The sequence below is a fragment of the Siphateles boraxobius genome, unplaced genomic scaffold (genome assembly GCF_051911475.1).
Source record: "Siphateles boraxobius isolate OS27281-9 unplaced genomic scaffold, OSU_SipBor_1 21, whole genome shotgun sequence".
NCBI lineage: Eukaryota > Metazoa > Chordata > Actinopteri > Cypriniformes > Leuciscidae > Siphateles > Siphateles boraxobius.
The window spans coordinates 2,249,583-2,275,635 of record NW_027508822.1 but is presented as its reverse complement, the minus strand read 5'-3'; the positions used below and the strand labels follow the sequence as shown (position 1 = coordinate 2,275,635).

Here is a 26,053-nt window from a genome sequence, read left to right as displayed (position 1 = left end):
AATTGTTGTAGGTGGGCGCTATTGAAGCTATGGTCCATGCAAGCACTGGAACTGAAAATGTTGAGTACAATGGAGTGCTTGTCGAGACACAGACATGCTACATAGAAGACATAACTGGCATAACGAAACTACAGCTGTGGGAGAGGTTGATCGGAAGGCTTATTCTAGGGCGTTGTTACAGAATCTCTAACTTGAGCACAAGATCTTTTCAGGGTAAACCATATCTAACCACCACTCGGTACAGTGAGATTCAAGAGATTGATCCATTGAGTGATCTGGAATCAGAAGTTAACTTCATAGTGGATGGAGAGGTGACTACGGTTGTGGCCAAGATCTGTGCTGTAGAAGCAACCATTTCTCTGCGCTGTCCAATATGCCAGGCCTAGCAGCTTGTGTTTGATAACAAAAAAAAGTTCCATCGGTGTGATAGATATAATAAACTACAAAGTGTATACAGCTTTCAACCACAAGCAACAATGTCCATCAATCTCGTGGGGCGTACTGAGGATGTGACTCTTTCCAATACGGTAATCAAAAAGCATCTGGCAAAAGAGAGTGCGCTTCATCTGCTCATGGATCACCGGGATTTGGAGGAGCATTTCATTGAGAATGAATTGTTCAAGGTGAAAATTCAGAACAGTAATGTCATTGTAATTGACTGTTGCTGTTGCAGCAGCAGGTGCACATGTGGAGGGCGAGATTTAAACATCGAAGTTTGCTTTGAGTCAAAAGGCTGAATCTTAAAGGGTTTGTTCACTCAGAAATGATTTTGTCCTTAAGTAATCACCTTCATGTCATTCCAAACTTGTAAAACCTTTGTTCATCTTTGGAATGCAAATTAAGATATTTTTGATAATCTGAGAGGTATGTGAATTACACATATGCAGGAACATCATTAAACCTTTACTTTTTTTTATGATGTCTTTGCTAACTTTCGGGAACTTTTAAAGTTTAATGATGTTCCTTAAATTTTTAATTTGCATTCTAAAGATGAAGAAAGATTTGATGGGTTTGTAACGACATGAGGGTGAGTACTTGATGACAGATGTCAATTTTTTGGGTGAAATAATCCTTTAATATGCGCTCATGTAAAGTTTTTTTTTTTATGTTTTGTTTTATATAGAAACATTTAACTCCGTGTTGTTTGAACATTAATAGAAAGTTAAAATATGTATATTTTTATACATTTTTTTATATTTACATTTAAATCCATATTGTTTGAACATTTCTAGAAAGTTAAAATATTGATATTTAGTTTAAAATGTGAATGGAGTTTATTCGGTTTTTTTTTGTTTTTTTTTTTTGAGAAAGATATAGCACATTGTAGCTTTTTTACATTTCATCTGTAAATGTTCTGTTTACATTTAGTGTTTAACATTTTCATAAGAGCATTCTGTTTTTGTCAAGCTCTGTTACTATTTACTTTGATTGGAATTAAAAGCCAATAAATGTTGTTCCAAGTACTTTTGTTTCAAGTGTTTATTCTTTTTAAAGAAGAAGTGCATTAAATCTTGTGATGTTTTTGTCAGCCAAGGAGTTTTCCCCAAAGTTTATAACTACGCAATACGACTAACCGTTCGGAAGGGAACCTGTTGTGCATAAAATACTACATTCTTTCTTTACTCTGATTGATAATTCATACTTTATGAAGTATTTTTTGCTGTGAAATCTTTAATGATTTTTGTAAAGTAAATGTAAGATATACTGTGATTAGCGCCCTCTATTGAACAGGCATGAATTTCATTTCTTCAGTCCGCATATTTGTTTGACATTTGGTTTGAAAGGACCATCTGTCAACAAGTTGTCTCACATTTTTGCATAGCTTAGAGGCCAATCAGCTTGTGCCGTGTAGGAACTGATGTGATCTGTAAGCAATCACATGTCAAGCCTGTGTCATCTAGAGTTTCGTGACCAAACTAGGGATTTACGTATGATTGCCGTGTCATTGCTGCCACGGGAAGCCAGCGCCCAATTCTAAAGCAAGGTCTGTGTGTTATTTGTGTGGATTCGTCTTTTTGATTTATTGGTGTCTTAAATAAAATTGGAAGACTTTTGATGAAAAAAATAAAGTTTTTATTGTTTGTACTCAACCCAAGTCTGATACCTGACTCTGTTAAAACGAGCCTGTGAGCCTTGCTCTAGTGCCAAGGGAAATTCCCCGGAAGTAGGCCCCGGGGTGGCGTAGTCGGTAACTTTATAACCGCCCACCTCACTTGTGGCCCAGTTGTCTGGACTAACGTGTAGGTTGAGCGAAATTTTCTAAATCTTAGTACATTTTTACTCGGGTCGCCACACTTGGAAAAGCTCGCCACAAACAAAAACAAAACGGTCGCTTCTCCACTACGTCACATCTATGAAACTCCCGCCCTGCGTCCTGATTGGCTAAACCATAAAGTTGGTTGGAGAAATCACTCTCAATGGAAGAGGTTCCAGATGGATGTGAGTGAAGCTAGGCGGAGCGAAATTCATCTGGCTAGGGCCAGGTTAGTCAAGTCCTACTCCAGCTCAACATCCAAAGGACACAAGGACAACTCAAATTTCCAACTCAATCACTTTTATTTGGGCTTTGTCAGTTGATTGTTCTGTTCAGCAAATTATGTTGTAAAACTTTAAAGACAGAACAAAAGTTACAATTTTATTTAAACATTTTAATTAAACATTAATGCATTTTAAGTGAATTAAACACTTAAAGGGGACATATCATGCTTTTAAATCGTTCCTTTTTACATATAAATCATACATTTTTGGTCTATATAAAGCAGAACTGCAATGCTTGGGTCTGAATTCCTCATTATTATAGCTCCACAGGCCCCTTTTCTACCCCTTTTCTGATGCGTGTCTGAGAGAGCATCATGTTTTGGTGCGGTCTCTTTAAATGCAAATGAGACACTTCATACCCCGCCCCCTCTCCAGCTCACAGAGGTGACACTCGTTTCAACTCCACCCCGTTCGGCCATTTTTGTAGTTTGATAGCAGAGATACGATTATCTAGCGGCACAGAAACTTTTTATTCACACGTTATTAATAAAAAGTCAACAACGGAAGACTTGTCCACCAAGCCTTACATGTTCGAGCCAGAGCCGGACCCGGAGCGAGATGAAAATGAAGACGACGAACCTGCAGAACAACGTCTTCATATGGATGTATCGCAATGGTGTGTCACTGTATTTACAGTAACTTCTCCATCCATGCCCACTACTACAATACTGCATATTTTACAACGACTATTTAACACTCACAAAACAAAATCTAAGTTATATTATAAACAATTAAAGAAAAGCACGTTATTATTGCACGTAAAAACGTTATTTACAACTTACCGAAATCCTCTGTTCGTCGTCTCCAAAGATAGAAGCAATTGACCCCTCAATCAGACGAAGTCTATCGGCAAATCCTTCTTTATACTGGCGGAGGTTGCTGTAGTAGTTATCCTTGAAATGCTTTGTTCGCACACACAAAAATGACTTTACCCACAGATGTGGGTACATTTCCATGAAAAATAAAACAAGGCACTTCAAAGAGGTTCTGATGCCGGGTGACGGTGTAATGAAGCGTGTGGGTTACTACCAGGGGCGTAGCCATCATTTCAAAAGTGAGGGGGACAGAATGTCAAGTGTAATACCAGTTTTATTTTTCTTCAGACTTTTGTTGACAGATTTTTGCTTAATTGGCTTAATATGCTATTTATTTTAAAGCAATAAAGCAGAAAAAAGAAAGAAAGTTGTCCAGTACTTTATATTGCACATGCAGGGTTTTTCCTGGCTTAAAACTAGGCGAAGGTGGTAAAATCCTGATCATGTATTTTAATAAGATAATAAAATGTGTATTTTTCATAGACCATCATATAGTCTACTGTTTTACCACAATATTCTCGTAGGTGGATCTCTGTACCTCTAGGGGGGTCCGGGGGCATGCGCCCCTGAAAGCAGATTTTGTACATTTTAAAGATAAATTGACTAATCTGGTGCACTTTGAGTGCCCCGAATCCGCTTTTAAAAATAAATAATCCAACTGCCCAAACATATGATAATCTCTGATTTAGATATCTGATCATCGCATTACAATTATTCAAATTAACAGTGTTAAGCATGATAATATGGTTAAATATCACACTGAAGCTGATTTAAAAATGACATTTACTTAAAATAAAAGTTCTTTTTTTTGGCAAAATTACATTTTCTTACTAGCCTAAACAAAGTCTGTCTTACTAAACTAAAACTTTCCAATTGAAAACCTTCAAACTTCAAGCTTTTAAAACTACTACAAACTTTCTAGTTAGGCTTTTTCAAGAGAACTTAAAGTTTGCCTACAAACTTTTTTTTAATCTAATTGTAAAGTGTTACCAAATTATGATAAACTTCATGTACACATGTTACAACGCTGCCTGATTCAAGCAGATCGTGGCTGTTAATGCATGAAAATACAAGTTCAGCATTAACATTCACCATGTTTATTCTAAATTGAAGGGCTTTGATAACATATCTGTGAAAATAAAATGCATTACGAGTAAAAAAAGATTGAAAATATGGCATGTTTGTTCGGGTAGTGAATTTACAACAAAACCTGTTAATTATTCAACAAGAGAAATAGGTGGAGTTATTCATCATTGTGCAACACAATTCGGATACTACATGACAACTTACTTACAGTGCTTGACTTTTTCGTGAAAAAGGAGCGAAGAGTTTTTTGCCATTTTGAACTCAATGAAACTGATGGATTTGGCGCGGACGCGGGCGTGTCGTAAGCTAATGCACGAGTGACTGATTACCATGGAAACGTGAAAGTCACGTATAGACTATCCTTGACTCTTTTGATTTTAAATATCGATGTATACACACCCGTGAAAACCTCAGCTTGTCGTTGAAACACTTGCCCTATGAAAAAGTGCGGGGGAGGAATTTACATTGTATAAAAAGTGGGGGGGACACGTCCCCCCCGTCCCCCGCGTAATCTACGCCCATGGTTACTACATCCAACAACCGAACATTTTGACTTACCCTCTCGTAACTTCTGCATCCTTGAGCTTGTACTACAAAATCGCAGCGAGAAATAGAAATGGCGGATTGATCGAAGTGTTGGGCCGGAAGTCGATGTCCTTATTTGACAGTTCCGCTGCAAATACTGTGACGTAATTGTTCAAAAAACGTCATAGAGAATAGAAAAATCGGAACAGGTTGCAAAATATAGCCAAAACAGAATATAAAGATATCAACGAAGCACCTGAAGAGACTAATTTCAACTTCTCTGTACTTATAAACACTCCAAATATAAAACAAAATGCATTTACGGGCTAAAAAAAGTGGATTTAGCATGATATGTCCCCTTCAAGCCTTTTACATGGAATAAAGAAAAATATTATTTCATTAATCTTCCAAATTTGATTTGTAAAGTTTTAACATTTTACCATTTTTAACTTTATACCATCCTTTTGTATCTCTACTGTTAATTTTTTTCAAACTCAAAATGTAATATTATTTTAGCACAAACACAAAATAAATGAAGGCAATGCTGCAATGTGTTACTTAAACATCTACACAACAGTTAAACAAAGCTCAAACATTTTAAGCAGCATTTTAAACCCCATGAAAGTAAATAAAACATTTTACAGACCATTGGCGTCTTTGGACTGAATCTATGAGTGAACTTGGAGCCTCTTCTCTCTGAAGTTTGTTTTTCTGACTGACTGAGAACCTCCATGCTTTTTCAGGTGCTCCAAACCAGTGACAATGAAAATCAGGTGACAAGCAGCCGGTTTGCTGCTGCTAGTGCACTCTGGGAAGTGTACTTCTTTGATAATCACCTGAGATTCAGCTCAACAGCAGTTGTTAACCAGGTTTGATGGGATTAAAATGAACTCATCAGTGATCTTGACTTTGAGCTTCACTTTTCGTCTCTCATTTGAAATCTCACATGATTTAATGTTTCTTTTAGATCTGATGGACGTGAACAAGAAAGGAAAAACAGAAGCAAAAAAATCTGTCATCTGTACTCAATGTAAAATACGCTTCAGATGTAAATCAAGGCTGAAGATTCACATGAGAGTTCACACTGGGAAGCGGCGGCTCAGGCTTTCTCTCTGAAATCACATCAGCTTCTCATTCTGAAGAAAGAGCATTTAACTGTGATCAGTGCGGTAAACAGCTTCATCAGTCCTGCAGAAACACTTGAAGATTCATTCATTATATTACAGCAGAAAAGACACGGCGGTGTGTGTTTCAGTGCAGGAAGTCCTTTACTACAGAAGATGAACTGAAAAAGCAATAGAAAATTCACACTGGAAAAAACAACATTCAAAATATTCAATGCAATTATTGCATCATCCATTTTTACTGTCATCCTTGGGCTTGCCTTACATTATATGATCACACTCTTATTCACGCAAATGCTTTTAAACCATTCAAGTGCGACAAGACAAAAGAGAACGTGCTGTCTGTGAATGTCCTGTCCGCACAGAAAGACTCGCGCCAGTATCGTGTTCACTTTCACGCTTGAACACACAATTAGGCCAAAAAGTCAGATTTGTCGAGTATTCTCATAAGAGCAGTCTTAAATGAGTTAAATAACATCTTAAAAGACAAGTTCGGTATTTTACACTTAAAGCCCTGTTTTAAGATCGTTTCTGATGAAATAGAACGGTTAAGATTGAAATTTGGACAAATGCTGCTGTCCCGAGAATTTTCGGTTTCTGTGTTAGCACCCCCCCACCTCCACAATGGTTTCATAGGGGCACTAGAACAATCATTCATAAAACGCATAAAACTTTAGTTTACAAAGACGTGAAACTCACCGAGTGCTTTCCAACAGGTTTTATCGTAGTTTTTGTCCAACTCCATTGACTTGTTTTGGATGTTCTGTGAGGTAACGGTATTACTCCGCCGACGGAAACGGAAATGGGGTTGTTTCTATTCTTTCTGTAATCTTTCAGTCGCGGTATCGTAGGCTACGCTATCCAAACATTGGCAAAGGTGCATTATAGCCACCAACTGGGCTGGAGTGTCTATTATTCAAGCTCTCAACGGAAGAATGTCCGGTTGTGAGGCGTTTGGAAAAATAGGTCCACAGTTTTACAACGAATGGTAAAACACCTGTTGGAAAGCATCTTTTGCAGCGATTTTGGTGTGAGCATATCAGTGAACACCCCAGACTGATTGTTCCAGTGCCCCTATGAAACCATTGTGTAGGTGGGGGGGTGCAAACACAGAAACCGAAAATTCTCGGGACAGCAGCATGTGTCTAAATTTCAATCTTAACCGTTCTATTTCATCAGAAACGATCTTAAAACAGTAGGGCTTTAAGTGTAAAATACCGATCTTGTCCTTTAAATGAGCTTAAAGAGTTGTGAGAAAATGAGATGCGCTACCCGTCGTTTTTTATAGTTATACAAATCATTTAGTTCAGATAGAGAACAGACAAACTGAACTCGTCTGCTCAATACAGCGTGAGCCGAACTACAGTCGCACTCGCAGCTAGAGCAGGGTATCGTTCTAACATTTCCAACAGCAATCGCAATACCGATATCCTGACCTCGAGACTTCGATGGTTTTCGATACTAATTATATTTTTCCACTTTAACAAGATTACATTACAAATAACCAAAAAAAAAAAAACCTTGGTTTTATTTTTTCAGTTTGTTGTCTGTTTTTATGGACTCATATAGTCTTTTCAGTCTGTAAAAAAAGCACCAATGCAAAATTTTTCTATATATCCTTATTATTTAAAAACATGTACTCTTTACGTCAATGAGCTCATTGTTTCTGCCTTAAATTAATACTCTGTTTAAATTAATACATTGTAGCTAACTGCGTGATTTGTATATGTACATTTCTGAAATACATAACTTAGACACAGTCACCTCTGATAACAGATCACTCAAAGTCTTCATGTAGACACATGCATGTTCAGTAAAGCTGCTTTGAAATGACATGTATTGTGAAAAGCGCTACACAAAAAAAAAAAAATGCAAATTGAAGTTAAAATGACTCTTATGAGGCTCACTAGCTGATTATAACAGCTGTCTTTTTTACCCTCCAAATAATGCTGCAAACATCAATAATTTGCGGATGCCGAAAGACATAGTATTATTATTTTATAACGGATTTCGCCCAAATTTTCAAAGATCTTTTGAAAATCACTGAATAATTTGCACATTTATGTAAGAGCATGTAAATGTTGCCACTGCTAAAATCATCAACCATAACCAGATCTGCTGTCTGGACTTCTGATGTACCGATAACTAAGGATCTGCATCTGTCACATGACAAAAGACTCGGGAGGTAAAGTAATAATTTTCCTCATACATTATCTTTGGAAACATTATAATGATTTCCTAATTCGGAATATGATCAAGATTGCGTAGGATGACGTTTTCAGGGCATTTGGCTGCTGAAAATACAACATTTAACGCCTCTCAAATGAAGGAAATGACTTGAATAAAGATTAGTTGATTTTGATGAACGAGATTGTATGAGAGAATTATAAAAATGACCCCGTCTTCCAATCACTACCAATAACAACCTGAACATTTCAACATGTTTCCCAACACCAGCCAGTGATTGTGTGAAATACATGCATTTGAACCTCATTTAAATGAACACAAACAGATATTTTCTGTGACATTTCTGCGTTGAGTTGTAAAGTTCCTTTATGCATACGTAATCCTCAAAAACAGTTCCTTTCTGCATAAATACTGACCACACAAACACAGATGAGGAACACAACGCAGGAGAGAAACTGTTTGTTGGCATCTTGACACCGAAACTCTCTGAAAGTGTAAATGGAAATATAGAAAAACTTGGGAAATGTACAGAGAACATGAGAAAAGCATTGATAATATCTATGAAAATTATGATGCTAAAAGAGGTAAATTTGAAAGAGAGATCACGGACTGTAATGCAAGAGGTAAATTTGAAAGAGAGATCACGGACTGTAACGCAACGAGAATCCAGTCATCTGAACTCACAGGTACTTTTTCAGAGATTATTGAGAATACATTTCATCACATAACGTAACGTAACAGCAAAAATGGAATTAATAATGACCTACATTTCCGTGCTTTCATTTACTCCACGCTATTTGAAGTGATTAAAGAGTATGAGTGTGTGTTTGTTGATCTTCAGGAGCTGACGGTGTGAAGATCATACGCTTCAGAGCAGCTGCTGTGTGTTTGATACTGCTGTGTGTTCTTCTGCTGACTGCAGTCATAGTGCTGTGTGTCACGTTCATATCCACGAACAATGAGAGAAACCGGCTCATATTCATCAATGAGAATCTGACGAGAGAGAGAGACCAGCTAAAGTGGGAGAAAAACGATCTTCAGATGAGTCTTGGTAACATGGGTGCGTTTCTCTGGTCATTTTAGTAGATGCTACATAGCAGGAATAGGATATGGTTAGTATTCATAAGCAAGTGTAATTCTACATAATATGGACCACATGATAAGTTTCTACAAAAACTCTAAAATGTAAAGTGACGTGTACTTGCCATTTGGTCTACTAGTTGTATGTAAAGTTCCTGTTGCGTTGGGTTTAAGTGTCTTAAATTGAAAGAAATATAAATTAACCTTAAAGACATGTGAGTCAAGTTTAAAATCCAAAGGAACCAATATAATTGGGAAAACTGCTACATGTGATCATACAACAACTTGTTGGCTATTTGCACTAAGTACAAATTGCATTAGATGCTGTTAAATAGTCATTTCAATTGGCACAAAAAAGTAATTTCTTTGCTCTAACTTCACTAATTTCTTTGCATGAACTGGTTGTGTTTATACTGTAGATGGATGGACTTACTATCAGTCCAGTCTTTACTTCTTTTCCTCTGAGTGGAAGAGCTGGAATGAGAGCAGAAGATATTGTAGAGACAGAGGAGCAGATCTGATCGTCATAAGCAACGGAAATGAACTCGTGAGTGTGAGAGAGGTGTATGTGAATTTAGCGGATATTGTCAGTGTATGATATAAATGTGCTGTGGTTTCACATTCCTAGGAGTTTGTTAACAAGGTTGTAAAAAAGGAGTTTGTTGTATTCTGGATTGGTCTGAGTGAAGTGGAGGGCGTTTGGAAATGGGTTGATGGCAGCGCACTGAACTCTAGGTGAGAAATCACTGATTATTATCTAATAAATGATTCTCACTGCCAGTATTATATATCACACTGAAGGAAGCACTGAACATCTTATGTTGATCTGTAGTTTCAGGTTCCGGGAGTCTTCAATTGGATATTTAGGACAGAAGTGTGCTCTAAGTGTTTATTCATCGTGGTATTATGTTTCATGTGATCGTATTTTTAGATGGATCTGTGAGAAGAATATTTTACCCACTAGAAACATACCACACCTTTTGTAAAATCCAAATTTAACTTCAACATACTTTCTTGAATTGCTGATGGAATTTAAATATATTCCAGTAAATACCTGTATAGTACTTGACAAACACATATCCTTGATTTATTGGCCTATTATCAGACAGCTCTTTGTTTTATGTTCATTCTGTAATAAACTATCTTTAAACTAACAAAACTTGTTGCTTTGAATACACATACATTCTTTAATATTAATAATTCTTAAAAAAAAAAAATATATATATATATATATATATATATATATATATATGCTGTATTTATTTTTTTACAGACATTTCCCTAAACCCTTAAACACAATGCAATGAGTAGTCCAAATATATGGGTAAAACACCTGTGAAAAAAACGATATAAACCATTTTTTAATCACAGTCATTTTTTTACATAAATTTATATAAACGTGTCATATACTATAATTGTTTAGTCAATCACTTCGTTCGAAACACTGATTCTCTCAGGAATGAAACGCCACTACTGTGTGTTGGTCTGAGAAGCGCAACAGCTTATTCTGCTACGGCTTCGCTTGGAACTATTTACGTTGGTTGAGCAAAAATAGACAAAGTATCTGACAATACTGTGCAAGTTCCTCAATGTCAACTTCTTGTTTATTCAACTGCTTTTAACCCCTTAACGCCTGAATTTATATAGCTGTATATAAAAAAATGTTTTATGTGTGTTTTTGCCTTTAAGTAGATGGTAAATAATGTTGAGATTATCAATTTCACTTTTGCACAACAAATAAATCGAAATTTTGGTATGTTGCAAATTTGCAACAGCGGGCATAATGGTCAATAATAAGATAACAAAAAACACAGTAAAATAACAGTGAAAAAACAATGTTTTATTTATTCACCCTTTTTTTTTATTACTTATTTATATAAATCTGCAACAGCAGGTATTTAATAATAAGAATCATGACCACTTTCATGTCACCCACACAATATACACAAACGTTACTGTTAAGGCTATAGGAAACATTGCATTACTTTGAATTGTAGATTGATTTGAATTGTAAATTAAGTTTTCAAATGTATGTTGCTGAACCTGAAAGAATGAGAGGGAATGCACAGAAGCAGTTCTTTGTACTATAATAATGTAACAATGTAACATAACAATGCTACTCCACTCTTTAATTATTTAAGGAGCAGGGGCCGTGAAACACCTCTTGGGTAGCCCCAGGGTTAACCTCCACACACACACATACACACACACAAACACACACACACACACACTCACGCACGCACGCACGCATGCACACACACATGTATACATACAAACACACACATGCACCCATTCACGCATACGTGGACACACATGCATGCATGCATACATACACATACTCAGGCATGCACGCACTCACGCACAACAATGTATAAATGTTTTTCTCACTCGTGGAATGCACAGAAGCAGTTTTTGTTCTTGTTTAGGCACAAGTGGACATCACATTTTGTACACTTGAAGCTAGTGTGGCCCATGCACGTAGGGAATTTGCAGCGTTGCCGCACACTGTCGATTTGCGGCCAGTGACCCACAGCATCAGCACGGACATCATGTGTGGGAATAGCCTTAGTTGGTCCCCTGCGCTTCTTCTTGAACTCTCGCTCCACGTCAGACGAAGGCCGCCCCCTCTTTTTGGCTGACAGATCTTTGCCTTGCATGCAGAGGGCCTGTGCAATGGAAAGCTTGAAAGCCAGCAAGTCCTTCTGCTTCTTCCGTGGAACATTCATACCGTCACAATCACGCCGATAGAGCAACCAGCTGTTGACAACCACCATGTCCACGAAGTGAAAGAAGAATCGGTGGTAATACTTCTTAGACCTGATGTGGATGCGGTAGTAGGCGATTAGGGCATCAAGTGCATCAACACCACCCATGAACTTATTATAGAGGGTGATGATGCTAGGACATTCCACAGACACTTTCCTCCTTTGCTTTCTGTCCCACCTCTCTATGAAGGAAACAGGCTGGGCACTTGCAAAGGTCCTGGCAACAATCACCTCTCTGTTGTCAAACCATTTGACAGCCCTAACCTCCACACGGTCAACAACAGCCTGTTTCTCCTCAAATGTCCCTCTTCCCTTCTTTTTGAGCTTTTTGTCTTCGCTGAAACTGCAGTATCCCAGGCGATTTTGCCGCACAGTGCCAAGGGCTGGTATCCCCCTATTTGCAAGAGCTATAAACAAATCGAGCGAGGAAAACCAATTATCGAAGTACAGCAGGTGGTTGACAGAGCCTTCAATAACTTGTGCAAGTTTTAGCACGACGTTCCCGCTTGCCCCTATGTCTTGTGAACCTGGTGGAGGATCAGATTTCTCTGCATAAACATCAAATGAGTGCACCAGGCCTTTTGTGTCACACAAAACAAAGATTTTGTATCCCCATTTGTACGGTTTTTTGGGGATGTACTGTTTTAGAACAGATCTGCCTTTGAATGGCACCATTTGTTCGTCAATAGATAGCATCTGATCTTGAGGCAGAGCTTGGAATTTTGGGAGCAGGGAATCAATAAGTGGCCTAATTTTGAACAGCCTGTCACTGTTGTTGGGTGCCGAGTTGTCATTCAAATGAAGGAAATGTTTAATTTCTTCCCACCTGCCGCGGGGCATCACATCAGCCACCTGCTCTACACGACATGCATTAGACCAGTAGATCCTAGAGCGAGGTAAGCGGATAACACTCATGTACAAAACAGTTCCAATGAACTGCTCCAATTCTTTCTGATCTAATTTCAAGGCATGGTTTGGATTTTCTTGTGTGCTGTACAGATTGCTCTGATTGACAATAAGATTCAAAAGTTCAGTGTCAAAAAACTGTCTGAAATAATCAACAGGCTGTTTGATTGTGTCACTGTCTGGCAGAGCACCTTCCCACACTGGCACTTTTTTGCAGAGCTCTGAGTCTGTTTCACCGTCTTCCACACCACTTTGTCTTTGTTTTGTCTCTTTTGTGTCGTTCTTGCAGCTTGGGCACTGGTGCTATCAACCTCCTCATCACTGCTGCTGCTCCTCACACCTGCAGGGGTCAAAATTAACTTTTAGAAATGCGAAAATCTATGGATAATCTATGGATAAACTGGCAAAATTCACTAGCCATTCAATAGGAAATCAGCATATTTTCAGTCTAAAATCTAGTACCAGCCAACCTAAAAATTAACCAGCATTTGGCTGGTGCTGGTGCTAATTTTGAATCCTGATTCACCTGGCTTGACAACATTTTCCTCATCACTGCTGCTCCTGTCGCTCTCACTGCAGCTCTCTTCATCACCTGGCTTGGGAACATATTCCTCATCGCTGCCTGCACTATCGCTGAGACAACTATCCTCACTTTCCTCTGGGGGAAATCTGACGCGAGGTTGCGCATTTACGCGCTTGCCGTAAAACACGGAAGGTTTCATTCGGATCTGCATAAAAATAATTAGCTTTTGTATTCATATACCAGCATGGTGTATCCCAGCATGGTGTCTGTATACAGACTATTGAAAATAACTAAGCAAAATACAAAGGATTACCTAGATAAGCTGTCACGAAAATAGTTTTTCTATATTGAGAGTGAGGAGTTGTCGTCATGGTACAGAGCCCCTCCCCTCGATATCACGTGATCTCGCGGGATTCTCACCCTCTCCGCCATGTTGGCAGGATTCCGGCGGCAAAACAAGATTGTTTACGTGTGTTGTGAACTCGGTAGTAGAGGAGGTTCTCGCAATTCCACACTGTTTTACCATGCCTGGAAGTCACTGCTGCGTTAAAAACTGCTCCAGTACCTCACACGATACATTTGGAAAACATAGGAAGAATGGAATACAGTTTTTTAGGTTACCGAAATGGACACAGCATCAGGGAGAGCAAGTCTCTGACCTGACGAGGAGACGCCGGATTGCTTGGTTGGCTGCAATAAGAAGGAAGGACCTTACTTTCGATCTCACCCCCCAGTCGATGAGAGTGTGTTCTCTGCATTTTCACTCGGGTACGTTCTCTAAAAAATGTCTTTATGTTGTCTCTTAAAGCTACGAAGTGTAACCTAGGTTACCTAATGTTGTTGCAAACACTGAAGTGTATCTGAAGTTGCTGCCTAGCTAACTATCTAACAAACTGTTGCCTCTTCAAAAATGCTCAATGGCCAACCATTAATGTTAACTAAAAAGTAGTTGAGATTCTGCTCATGACATTATGTCACCTTGTTGGTGGAATGTGGTCGCTGTAGTGTTCTCTACACCACAATTTCACTAACCTTTTTTTTGTCTTGTGTAAGTTACCCCCTGAGCTCTTTTGTCATACCATGAGTTAACGTTAGCGTTACCCTCTCAGGATTTATCTTTATTTTGCATGTGTTTTGCGATGGCAGTGTAAAGCAAGCATGGATTACATATATTTTTGTCATAATCTAATTATTATTTTGTAGTAAACCATTATATGAGATTATTTATGAAATGACTAAAAAATAGTTGAGATTATGTTCATGACATTATGCTACCTTGTTGCCATTTTAAAGCATTGATTACATAGATTTTTCATAATCTAATTATTCTGTTGTAGGTAAACCATCATATGAGATGTTGGAGAACCACCCTGACTGGACACCATCCCTGCGGTTAGGCCACAATGACGTTAAAGAAACAGATGGAGCGAGATATCAGCGGCAAGTAAAGCGAAGGACCCAGCATCTGGAGCGGCTATCACAGCCAGCTCAGGACCACCAGCAGCCGCCGCCGCCAGCCCAGGACCACCAGCCGCCGCCATCGCCAGCCCAGGACCACCAGCCGCCGCCATCGCCAGCCCAGGACCACCAGCCGCCGCCATCGCCAGCCCAGGACCACCAGCCGCCGCCATCGCCAGCCCAGGACCACCAGCAGCCGCCGCCGCCATCGCCAGCCCAGGACCACCAGCCGCCGCCATCGCCAGCCCAGGACCACCAGCCGCCGCCATCGCCAGCCCAGGACCACCAGCAGCCGCCGCCATCGCCAGCCCAGGACCACCAGCAGCCGCCGCCATCGCCAGCCCAGGACCACCAGCAGCCGCCGCCATCGCCAGCCCAGGACCACCAGCAGGACCACCAGCAGAAGCCGCCGCCATCGCCAGCCCAGGACATGGAATGTGGACTCTGCACATCTAGACGTGATGTTATTAACAATCTCTTGGAAGAAAACAGAGAGCTGAAGCGGGAGCTTGATGACTACAGGATGAATGAGAACTTTCTGAGTGGTGATGATAACACAGTAAAGTATTACACGGGGCTTCTAAACTTTGCATTGTTCCAGACACTTCTACTCACCCTCACTCCATATCTGCCTCAAGGTAGGATGAAGAAGCTCTCACCTTTCCAGCTTGTCCTATTGACTTTAATGCGCCTCAGACTAGACCTTCCAATACAGCACCTCAGCCATCTGTTTAGAGTACATAGGACAACAGTCGCCGATGCCTTTCACCATACCCTTGGAGTGATGTACGCACAGCTGTGTCCATTGGTGCACTGGCCAAGCAGGGAATGCTTATTGACCAGTATGCCACACCAGTTTGTGGAGTCATTTGGGAAAAATGTGGCTGCCATTGTTGACTGCTTCGAGGTGTTCATCGAGAAACCCTCAAATGTACTGGCAAGGGCACAGACTTTCTCTCAATACAAACACGCATACACAATGAAGTACCTGATTGTGATCACGCCCCAGGGTGTCATTTCCTTCATATCGAACGGGTGGGGTGGACGCACAAGTGACAAGCATATAACTGAGCACAGTGGTTTCCTGAACAAACTTTTACCAGGTGACATTGTGCTGGCAGATAGGGGCTTTAATATAAGAGAAAGTGTGGGCATGATGTGTGCTGAAGTAAAAATACCTACATTCACAAGGGGTCGTGCACAGCTGGAGGCGAAAGATGTGGAGGAGACTAGGGCCATAGCACATCTCAGAATTCACGTTGAGAGGGTGATTGGTGTTGTGCGCAACAAATTCAAATTCTTACACACAACTGTACCTGTGCACATGCTTGTCAAATGTGAGGGTGAAAACCTAATGCCTTTAGATAAGATTGTCACTGTTTGTTGTGCCTTAACGAACATGTGCAAAAGTGTTGTTTGAGTGCTGTAGGATTACAAATTTATTTTAAATGTATAATTGAGCTTCCAATACAATAGCATAGAAACTGAGAAAGTTTATTAGTGTGAATTTTGTATCTAAGGTAAATGATGTCACAAACCTGCCTGTTCCTGTCTGTCCAGCTCTCTATTGTAAGTTAAATTGGTCAGAGCACTGAGACTATCTCCTTTTGTCTTTATGCACTGCCTGGCCATTAAGATAATGTGAAGGTATCGGTGAAGAGTCTGGCTGATTGGATTAGGATATTTACATTACACTGTTATGCTGATTGGATTAGGATTGGTAACACTCTCAGTCTAGGGCACATCCTTAACCCAGATGCCTCATTTGCATGCTTTTGTTTCCACCTTTATGTAACTCCTCCTCCTCAAAGGGTATATGAACTAAATGTATACTGCCTTAGTTAGACTTGATTGAGATGACTACAGCGACGCAATAAAGAACTTATACCTCAACAATCTCCTGGTCTGCAACTCTATCTTTTCTACACTTGAGAAGAAAAAGTTCACAACAGTGCCTTGTTCATTACTTTTTAATTTCTTTGAAATAAATGCTTGAAACAACTTGATATGGCTTAACAATATTTATTGAGAACTGATTTTTTTTGGGGGGGGGGGGGGGGGGGGGGGGGGGTTAATCGCTTGGAAAAGTTAACAGTGCAAAATAACACTAAAACAGTGCAAAAGAACTAGGGCTGCATAATGATTAATCACGACTAATCGTTTGCAGAATAAAAGTTTTTGTTTACATTATATATGTGTGTGTACTGTGTAATATAATTATGTATTTATAAATACACACATGCATGTAAAAATATTTACATTTTTATATTTAAAGATCATTTATATTATAAACAATATATAAATAGATTTTTTTCTTAAAATTATACATGCCTGTTTGTGTATTTATATATACATAATTATTATACACAGTGCACACATATATATGATGTAAACAAAAACTTTTATTCTGCAAACGATTAGTCGCGATTAATCATTATGCAGCCCTAAAAAGAACACAAAAACAGTGCAAAAGAACACAAAAAAAGTACAAAAGAACGTGTGCATTCAAAGTATAAATATTTCCAGCATGTAAACATGGACAACAAGTAATAATAATAAAATAATAATACTGTTATTAGTGCAAAAGAACAAAAAACATACAAACAAAAAAACACTATTCAGCACAAGAAGGGCAAAACCATGGCGTGTCAGCGGAGGGTCTGTCCACAAGCCCCACACAACTGAAGTGATACCACTGGACTGGGCAGTTCTCGTTGTCACAGGCCACCATTTCACCCTCCTCTGGTCCGGCACATAGACACCACACTTCCTTTGTTCTCTCGGCTGCTTTTTTGGCAGGCTTCTTCCCAACTACTTTTTGTGGCTGTTGCTGTTGTAGTTCTCGTAGCACGCTGTGACCAGATGATGGTTGAGAGGTAGTTGGGATAGTGAAATATTGCACAGCAAGTTCAGGGAGAGCCACCATCACAAAGAAGTCCTGTGCCTTTTGTAGTCGTGCATTCCAAAAAGCACTATCTGGAGCTATGCGCAGAATCACAGTATCCTTCATGGTCCACACTACAAGGTGGCAGTAGGAGCTCTCTGTCACAAACAGTTGGGTCTGGACTTGTGTGTAATACTGGTGATTCTTTTTAAGGTGCACCTGACCATCAACTACATGTAAGCAGAAGTTGCGGTCATCTGATGAACAAGCTTGAAGGATTGTGCAGTCCTTGTATTTTGCTGGGCATTTCACCTCCACGCAGCCTTTCCCACAACAGGTGCAGGTTACAATGGCATCTGGCGAGGCTCCTACCTGTGGGAAGGCTGGGTTGACAAAAAAACCACAGGTTTGCACTTGTCGATCGGTGTGCTGGTGTGCTGTTTGGGCAGTGTATGCCTGCCTCGCTGTCTCCTCGTGTCTGATTCCCCAACTGGTGGCAGCTGTTCCTGGCCCACGAGTTGGGTAACACACCCTTTTTATGATGGAGAGTGCTGGAGAACTGAGGTCTGTTCCATAGACGCTATGCATCGAGGAGGCCGTGACTCTCCCTGCCCGTGCAGCAAACCAAAGGGATGACGTGTGCTGTCCCCTTGTCCGTCTCTCCATCTGCACTGCCTGTTCCTCAGACACATCTGCAACGATCTTTATGGTCTGACAGTGCTGTTGCAGCGCAGGTAGGTCACTCCTATTAAGGCCAGTTCCATTAACCAGAGACTGTAGGCTCCGAATGGGCAGAACAGGATCTCTAAACAGCTCACAGTAGTCAGGGAGCACACTCAAAATGGCAGATCCTGTGCCTGTCATGCTGATTCGCCGGTAGAATATTGCCAGCTTTTCTGGTGTTGGTGTTGGTGGTGGTGTTGTTTTGGCCATACGTGTTCTCTGCGCTGGACTATCGTTGGTCTCACCATCAATTTGTCTGTCCAGAGATCTGCGTTTGGCTGCTGCAGATATAAAATTGATCTGGTGACCAACCTCTGGTTGCACCTTGTTGATGCTGCTTGGGAGCTTCCAGTACGCCGGCTCATCTGTGACCGTGGCCTTCTCCTTTAGCCGGACACAGGCATCGACCATGAAGAGCAGAGCTCCAACGTGGGTGCACGACTCCGCTACGCCGGCCATACAGGTGCAGTGGGCTGAACACACTTGCCCCGATGGTGTTAAGATAACCCATGGAGTAAGAGGAGGCTCACTGAGCCGCCGTGAATGAAGGACCTGTTAAATAAATAAAGGTAAATAAATTAGGGAAACAGTAAAAAGCATTTAAGACAGAAAGTGCCCATTTTTATTTCAAGTTACATTCTACACTTTAGATTACCATCTGTCTGCAGCCTCGTCTGAATCTCATACACCTTGCATTCACACTGTTAATGGCTTTAATCTAACCAGGACATTTACATCTTGCAATCACACATTTAACTACCCTAGCCAACCCAGATTCAGATTATTTTATTTAATGACATTAAATAAAATAATTATTTTATTTAATGGCAGTCAAAGCTATTTTCATGGTAAAAATTAAATTACAAAATTACAAAAGTACAAATATCATATAAATACAATAAAAACAAAACAAATATAAACAACAAGTCAAATTATACAATATATATTTTCAAATTAACATATGATAACAAAATCCAAAACCTTTTCAAGCCAACCCAGAACTGGTTTGTCCACTTTGCCAAAACCAGGTACAGTATGTGTCATTGGGCTAAAATCAAATGACTAAATTACTATTTTAATTACTAAAACTAAATACCTTAACATACACAGCTTTAGCCTACATCAAAACATGTTGGAAACGTTTGTGTACATTGAACATCTCGTTACAATCTAGTGTTTACGAAACAGTCGCAGTTAATTACTTTGTCATTTTGGTCAAGAAGTGTCTGCTAAATGCAATGTAATTAAAACACACTAAAACGCATGTGAAGAAACGTACCTTTGCCAGTACAATGCTGTTTTCACCACCTGGAGGCTTGTAGATGGCCAAGTCCTGCACCCAGCCACAGCAGAAAGCCTCGTAACTTTCCAAAGACTTGTGGCTTTTAAACTCCTGCATTGTGTAGTAACTTACACCAAAAACAAGATAATTCACGATGTCCATATATGTGCATGGAGGTAAATGGTCCAGGTCTCTGTGCCATTCCGCCGCAGGGAGCTCGTATGGGTCGATATTTTGGATGCCTGAGAGCTTCTCCAAATACCGCTGTTTTGCGCTTGGTGTGAGCTTGTTCTTGTAAGGTCCCTTTTCTTTCCCCTTATCTTTTTGCATTACTTTACTTTGTCGTGTTCGTAGATCAGTCTCTGTCCCGCCGAAATAATAAATGCGCGAAAATAATAAATGCGCAAAAATGAAAGAGCTCTTGAATGTTTAGTCGCGCTTCTGTGAAGTTCTGATGGCGTTGCCCCTGGCAACCGATAGCGTCTCCTACCATCATGGCGGACCGGCTCAGACCCCGCCCACATCGGCACGTGACTCCTCAATTCCAATAGCGCTGGTTAGCGGTCAGCATTAGGCTTATGGTCTACTGTCGCTAATATGCTACAAAGCTAAATATTACAATAACTTCAAAAATACTTGTCACACATATTTCACCTCATTACGTCGAGTGTATAAGCACACAATAAGCAGGTGAGTATTTTTATCTTAGCACAACTTACCTTATATACATCTCAGGATCAAACTTTCCCGACTCATATCCATAACTTCGCGACCGGAGTAATCCTCGTGCGTAAACATGAAATAAGTCCATCACTTTCCGGTCCCACTAGAAACAAGTGCTTGTCGAAGGTTCCTAGGTCCGTAGAGAATATGCACTAACTGGCATTGGGGGAATGCAGACGTTATCTCGGCTGGTTGATTGAGTCAAACGGTTTGTCGCATATTTATGACAGTGGGCGTTAAGGGGTTAAACAGGGTTGAATACAATATACTGATCATCATGTCCGACGTGTTCAGGAAGTGACTCGAGGAAGCTCAATAACCAGAACTGATGCTGTTAGTTATTCTCAACATCTAGCAAATGAGAATGACTTGGTCAGTCAAGATGGTGATGACCTTTGAAGCGTCGGGAAACACTCAATATCATATAATCAAGGCACAAATTCAATTCTTCACAGCATTTACATTGAGATTATAATGAGCCACGTGAAACTTTTTAAATCTAAACATAAATTATAATATAGATACATATGAAAAGAGTTTAACAATAAACAGCACCAAATGTTTCCAGTGTCAGTATTTATGATCATAGTCAGTTTCTGCGCATAAAAACTATAACGTTATTGAATAATTACATCATTGCACAATGAATGTAGTTATTAGAAAATCAAACTATATTTGAATTCATGGACATATTATGCTGCTGTAGTCATTAGCCTCTAGAGATTTATGGGTGTCTGTTTGTTTTACTATATTGCATTATTATGTATATGTGTTATATTATGAGAAATACCAGTATTGTCTTTCCATAGCATTGCATTGTTTATGCTTTTGATCTTTCATTCAAAAAATGCTCCAATCCATGATTCCCATTCATATTTATGATTATTTTTTTGTGCAACATGGTCACTAGAAGCATGTAATTGTCCAGACGTGACTTCTTGTTCCACAGGAGAATAAATACGAGGAAACACAAAGGCCACATTCTGTTAATGATCCATCATAATGAGTCAAACCAAAGAATATAGCTCTGATGTGCTGCAAAATATTGTTGAGCTTCACAAAATAGAAAGTGGCTGCAAGAAAATAGCTAAAGCACTGAAAATCCACCATTAGGGCAATAATTAAAATGTTCCGTGTATGTTCCTGTCAAGTCTTCGTCGTCGTTTAGGAGTCAATCTTTGATACCAATCTTTCATTTGAAAGCCACGTTTCTAGCATCTGTAAAACCGCATTCTTGCATCTTAAAAATGTATCTAAATTACATCAGATGTACATTCCTCGGGAAAAGACTTTAATGCTTTCAAGACTGAATTTTCGAAGACTGACGGCTTGTTTACTAGAGGAAACCATATTTTCATACCAGCGTCTCTTAAAAGGAGAAATTATTGAACGAATACATGAAGGACATCTGGGCTTGACCAAATGTAGGGAGAGAGCACAGATATTTGTATGGTGGCCAGGTTATCCTCTGAACTAAAACTGAAAATTGAAAAGTGCAAATTCTGCTGCAAACATCCAACCCCCCTTACCTGATAGACCGTGGCATATTTATGGGATTAAAAAGAAAAAACACTTTCCAGATATTTGTAAATCCTACTTGCGCTTAAAACCACAGCTAAACAAGTTCTTATCAAGCTCAAAGCAAGATTCGCACGATTCGGCATCCCAGAAGTAGTCGTTTCTGATAATGGGCCGCAATTCACGAGCAAAACAATCCAGTCCTCGAGCCATGCGTTACATTTTTGAGCATGTAACTTCAAGTTTGCATCATCCCTCGAGCAATGGACTTGCAGAACGTGCAGTCCACTCAGCAAAAGCCATCCTAAGGCAAAAAGACTCAGTACTAGCATCAACTGGAGTGAGCCTGGCAGAGCTTCTGACGGGACGGAGACTCAGGAATACCTTTCCAACTCTGCACATGAAAATTATGAAGATTGCCTTTATTTTCAGTAACACGCCTAAACAGTTAAATAACTGGAAAAATTTACATTTGGCGTGAGTGCATTTTTTATGGAACGCCACACTTCTAATAAAAATCTGAAATGGTACTGCATTTTCTCTGTAAAAACAACAACATTGTTATACAGAGTAGAATATTTTATTCAGTATTTTACATCAATGAATGAGAAACATTAGGATGGAGAGCATTTTTTGTTAGGATCGTTTCTTGTCATTGTTGACGGTCATGTTGTAATGAAGCTATTGATGTTTTTTGAGCGCGAGTTGCTCTAGATGTCAATAAAGCTGCTAACAGGGATTGAAGAGTAATATTACATGAGCAAGTGAAGTGTCTATATAAATCAGTTTATTCATTTATTATGGCTTCATTTGAATCTATTTTGTTGAGAGAGAAAAAACAAACGAAAAAAAAAAAATTCCATTACTTTATAATGCCAAAACATTTAAACTTTTACTATGAAAATTGCACTGAAATCACATCACATATTTTATATATATATATATATATATATATATATATATATATATATATATATATATATATATATATATATATTAAAAAACGGTTCAAGGGATTATCAATATTAGTTGATCTTGGTCAAAGATTTCAGTGAGTCTTGGTGGTTTTGAATGTGTGTGTAGATGTGTGTTAATTACGGTCACAGTCCAGATACACTCGCACACGATCAAGACTCTGATTATCAGAAAAAATTAGACACTAAAGACCATCCGTCCTGATTATACCACACACTCCAGACATCAGTGATACAGAAATCACGTCCCTTCCTCTGCTTTGATGCTGTAGTTACTCCAAGAGTCTAGCTCTTTAACCTCCACATCCCAGCAGTGTGTTCCTGAGTTAAAGCCCTCTGAACCCACAACACAGGGTACAAAGTTAAATCTCTCTGGATTACCAGGAACGGGTTTATTGTTCTCACTGTTTCTCACACTGGTCAGATCTTCAGACAGGACGAGATCTGGATTCACAGTGTTTGGATCCAGAATCACAGGAGCTGATGAGACACAATCAATCAAGAGTGAACCCAACACAGATTATTATGAATTATGACATTATGAATTATGTTTTCATAGTAAAGATGAGCTTGAAAAACTGATATTGACAAAATCAATAAAAACTGAACTGTAGAGATCTGCTGTATCACCCTAACTGTATATATCATGTTCTTTTCTTGTTTACGGCTCATTTTGGTGCAGTAGCTCATATGGATGTTCACACATAATGCTAAAATCTTTAACTCTCCACCCATCCATCATTTCCAGCTCAGATCTTCCGCTGTCAGACTCACTGTTTTGGACGATGTCCTGCATCTTCTTCCAGACTCTGAACGGCAGGTTGCCCAAGTATCGCGGCACATGAATCAAAGCTCCAGAAGGCATCTGTGGATCCGGCCGTGAGATCTGGACTCTGGAGGAACATTCAGGAGTCAGAACTGCAGTGGCTTTGGGTCAGAACCAGAGAGACCAGAGACAGGAGCAGATCACTCACCTTTCCATTGAAACTGGAAACTCCTGCAGAACAAACACACCATTATCATCAAGAACTCAATCAATCAACCAATGATCAACCAATGATCTGAAACCAGACCTTCAGAAAGCAGACGTCATTGGCTTTCATCGTCTCCTCCATGTTTTTGATTGTGTGTGAAAGAGCAGAGATGTGTGTGTTGATCTCCTCCAGCTTCTCCTTCATCCTCTGCTTCTTCTGCTCCTCTTCCTCCCTCAGTGCAGTGACTGTAGCTTCTTCTTCATCTCTGAGAAACTGATGAAGCTTCTCAAACTGATGTTTAATCTGACGCTCTGTGTGCTCAGCTTGAGACTGAAATCACATCACATTCACTTCAATCATCTCAATCGACACACATCAACCCTTCACATCATTCATATCAGAGATAAACTTGGATATCCGACATATAACGGATTTAGAAGCAGATCGCGGCTTGTCATTTACAGAAATAATAAACTGGAATCCATTATATCAAATCATAACTGTATAAAGTGATCCTACAGCTGTGATGAAATTAACTCAAGTGTCGGTTTCCTCACCTTGATGTGTTGAACTCTTTTCTCAAACTCTCCTTTCTTTTTTTCATTGTGTTGAAGTTTCTCTTGTAAGGACTTCAGTGCTGTATTGAGCTCCTCCTAGAATTGAACAAAAAATACATAAAACACCAGATTACAGTGAAGAAAAGAAGACAAGACAATACAGTGATATGTTCATATACGGCTGTGAAACGGTATTTGCCCCCATCTTAATTTCTTCTGTTTTTTGTATGTCTTATAATAAATTATAGGGCTTACACTAACGGTTATTGTGGTAATCAAGTCAATTATTCTGACTATCAAACGCCGACCACTCGGTCTGGTTCACAAATTATGTTTCACAACCAAACACACGCGAGAAGTGATAAGTAAATAAGACCGGATTTCTCACGCGAGACTAATTGTTATTTGTTAAAAAAATGGTAGCCTTTAGTTTTCTGACAGAGAAATGATTCACGTTCATCCAGTGTCAGTGTTGGTTCTTTAAAATATAAGATGGATAAACTCGCGCCTCAGTTGGACTCATTTATTTAACGCGCTGTGAATTATTATTAAACTTTCCGGTGTTATGAACATCACTATCTTTGATACTGATACTTATGGTTACCTAAATGTGGTCGTGACTTTTCATTTAGCCCTGGCCAAAAGTTTTTAGAATGACACAAATATTAATTTTCACAAAGCCTGCTGCCTCAGTTATGATGTCAATGTCACTTTTATTTGTATAGCACTATTAAAACAACACATTGACCAATGTGCTTTACATCATCGTCTTAGTATGATAGACAAAATATTAGAATAGTAATAGAATAAAAACAATAATTTTCATCAAAAATAAGAATAGGTCATGGCAAATGTGGCTTAAGTTGTACTTTAAAAACATGTACAAAGTCAGTGTTCCTAAAAGGGCTGCACAATATATCGAAATTACCGAAATATCCTAAATGTATATATCACAATATGCATATCGCTACGGCTTGCAATAACTTATGAACAATAGGCAAATAGAAAATCACTCACTGCTCTTGGCTGAATAACTTTTGTAGCTTTAATTAAAATCAATATATATTTAATTAATATAGTGAAAACTAAGTAATTTTTTGTTGTTGTTATTAAATAAACCTAATGTAGGCCTAGCTGAACCCCGTGGTTTTACACTGATGTTAAAATAACACTTACGTCTTATGCTACAGTCACCTTCATGTATAAAGCGCTTTTTTAACAGTATGGATTGTTTCAAAGCAGCTTTACAGTTATAGTAGAAATTACCGTAACAGATTGTTTAGGCTGTACAACAGCATTAGGATAAAGTTATTGTCCAGCTAAAGTTAGTTTTGATTGAAACACAAAACAGTGCCTGGTGTCTCGAGAACGCGCTCCCTGAAATAGGTTAGTTAGTGGCATGGGGAACAAA

General features: G+C 39.2%; 5 protein-coding genes across 5 annotated transcripts in view; 3 read left to right on the top strand and 2 right to left on the bottom strand.

Annotated features, from left to right (window-relative positions):
• The window catches only part of LOC143746073 (uncharacterized), a 326,821-nt gene extending 320,538 nt beyond the window's left edge, over positions 1-6,283 (top strand). The window contains exon 3 of the mRNA XM_077237795.1: positions 5,932-6,283. Within this exon, the coding sequence (XP_077093910.1) occupies positions 5,932-5,998 (67 nt within the window). The 3' untranslated portion in view covers positions 5,999-6,283. The remainder of the gene's footprint in view (positions 1-5,931) is intronic.
• The window catches only part of LOC143746128 (uncharacterized), a 188,177-nt gene that overhangs the window by 147,073 nt on the left and 15,051 nt on the right, over positions 1-26,053 (bottom strand). The gene's annotated exons all lie outside the window — the stretch shown is intronic.
• Positions 8,712-10,514, top strand: LOC143746116 (CD209 antigen-like protein A). Its single transcript, XM_077237881.1, has 5 exons — positions 8,712-8,961; positions 9,117-9,335; positions 9,775-9,902; positions 9,984-10,090; positions 10,188-10,514. Exons 1-5 carry the CDS (start codon positions 8,799-8,801, stop codon positions 10,339-10,341), a joined length of 771 nt encoding a protein of 256 aa, XP_077093996.1. The 5' UTR covers positions 8,712-8,798; the 3' UTR covers positions 10,342-10,514.
• Positions 15,430-16,427, top strand: LOC143746108 (uncharacterized). The gene has a single exon (XM_077237872.1). It carries the CDS (start codon positions 15,438-15,440, stop codon positions 16,425-16,427), a length of 990 nt encoding a protein of 329 aa, XP_077093987.1. The 5' UTR covers positions 15,430-15,437.
• On the bottom strand, positions 23,243-24,289 carry LOC143746049 (E3 ubiquitin-protein ligase TRIM35-like). The gene is made up of 4 exons (XM_077237769.1): positions 24,185-24,289; positions 24,086-24,108; positions 23,886-24,004; positions 23,243-23,591 (listed from the first exon to the last, which is right to left on the bottom strand). Exons 1-4 carry the CDS (start codon positions 24,287-24,289, stop codon positions 23,353-23,355), a joined length of 486 nt encoding a protein of 161 aa, XP_077093884.1. The 3' UTR covers positions 23,243-23,352.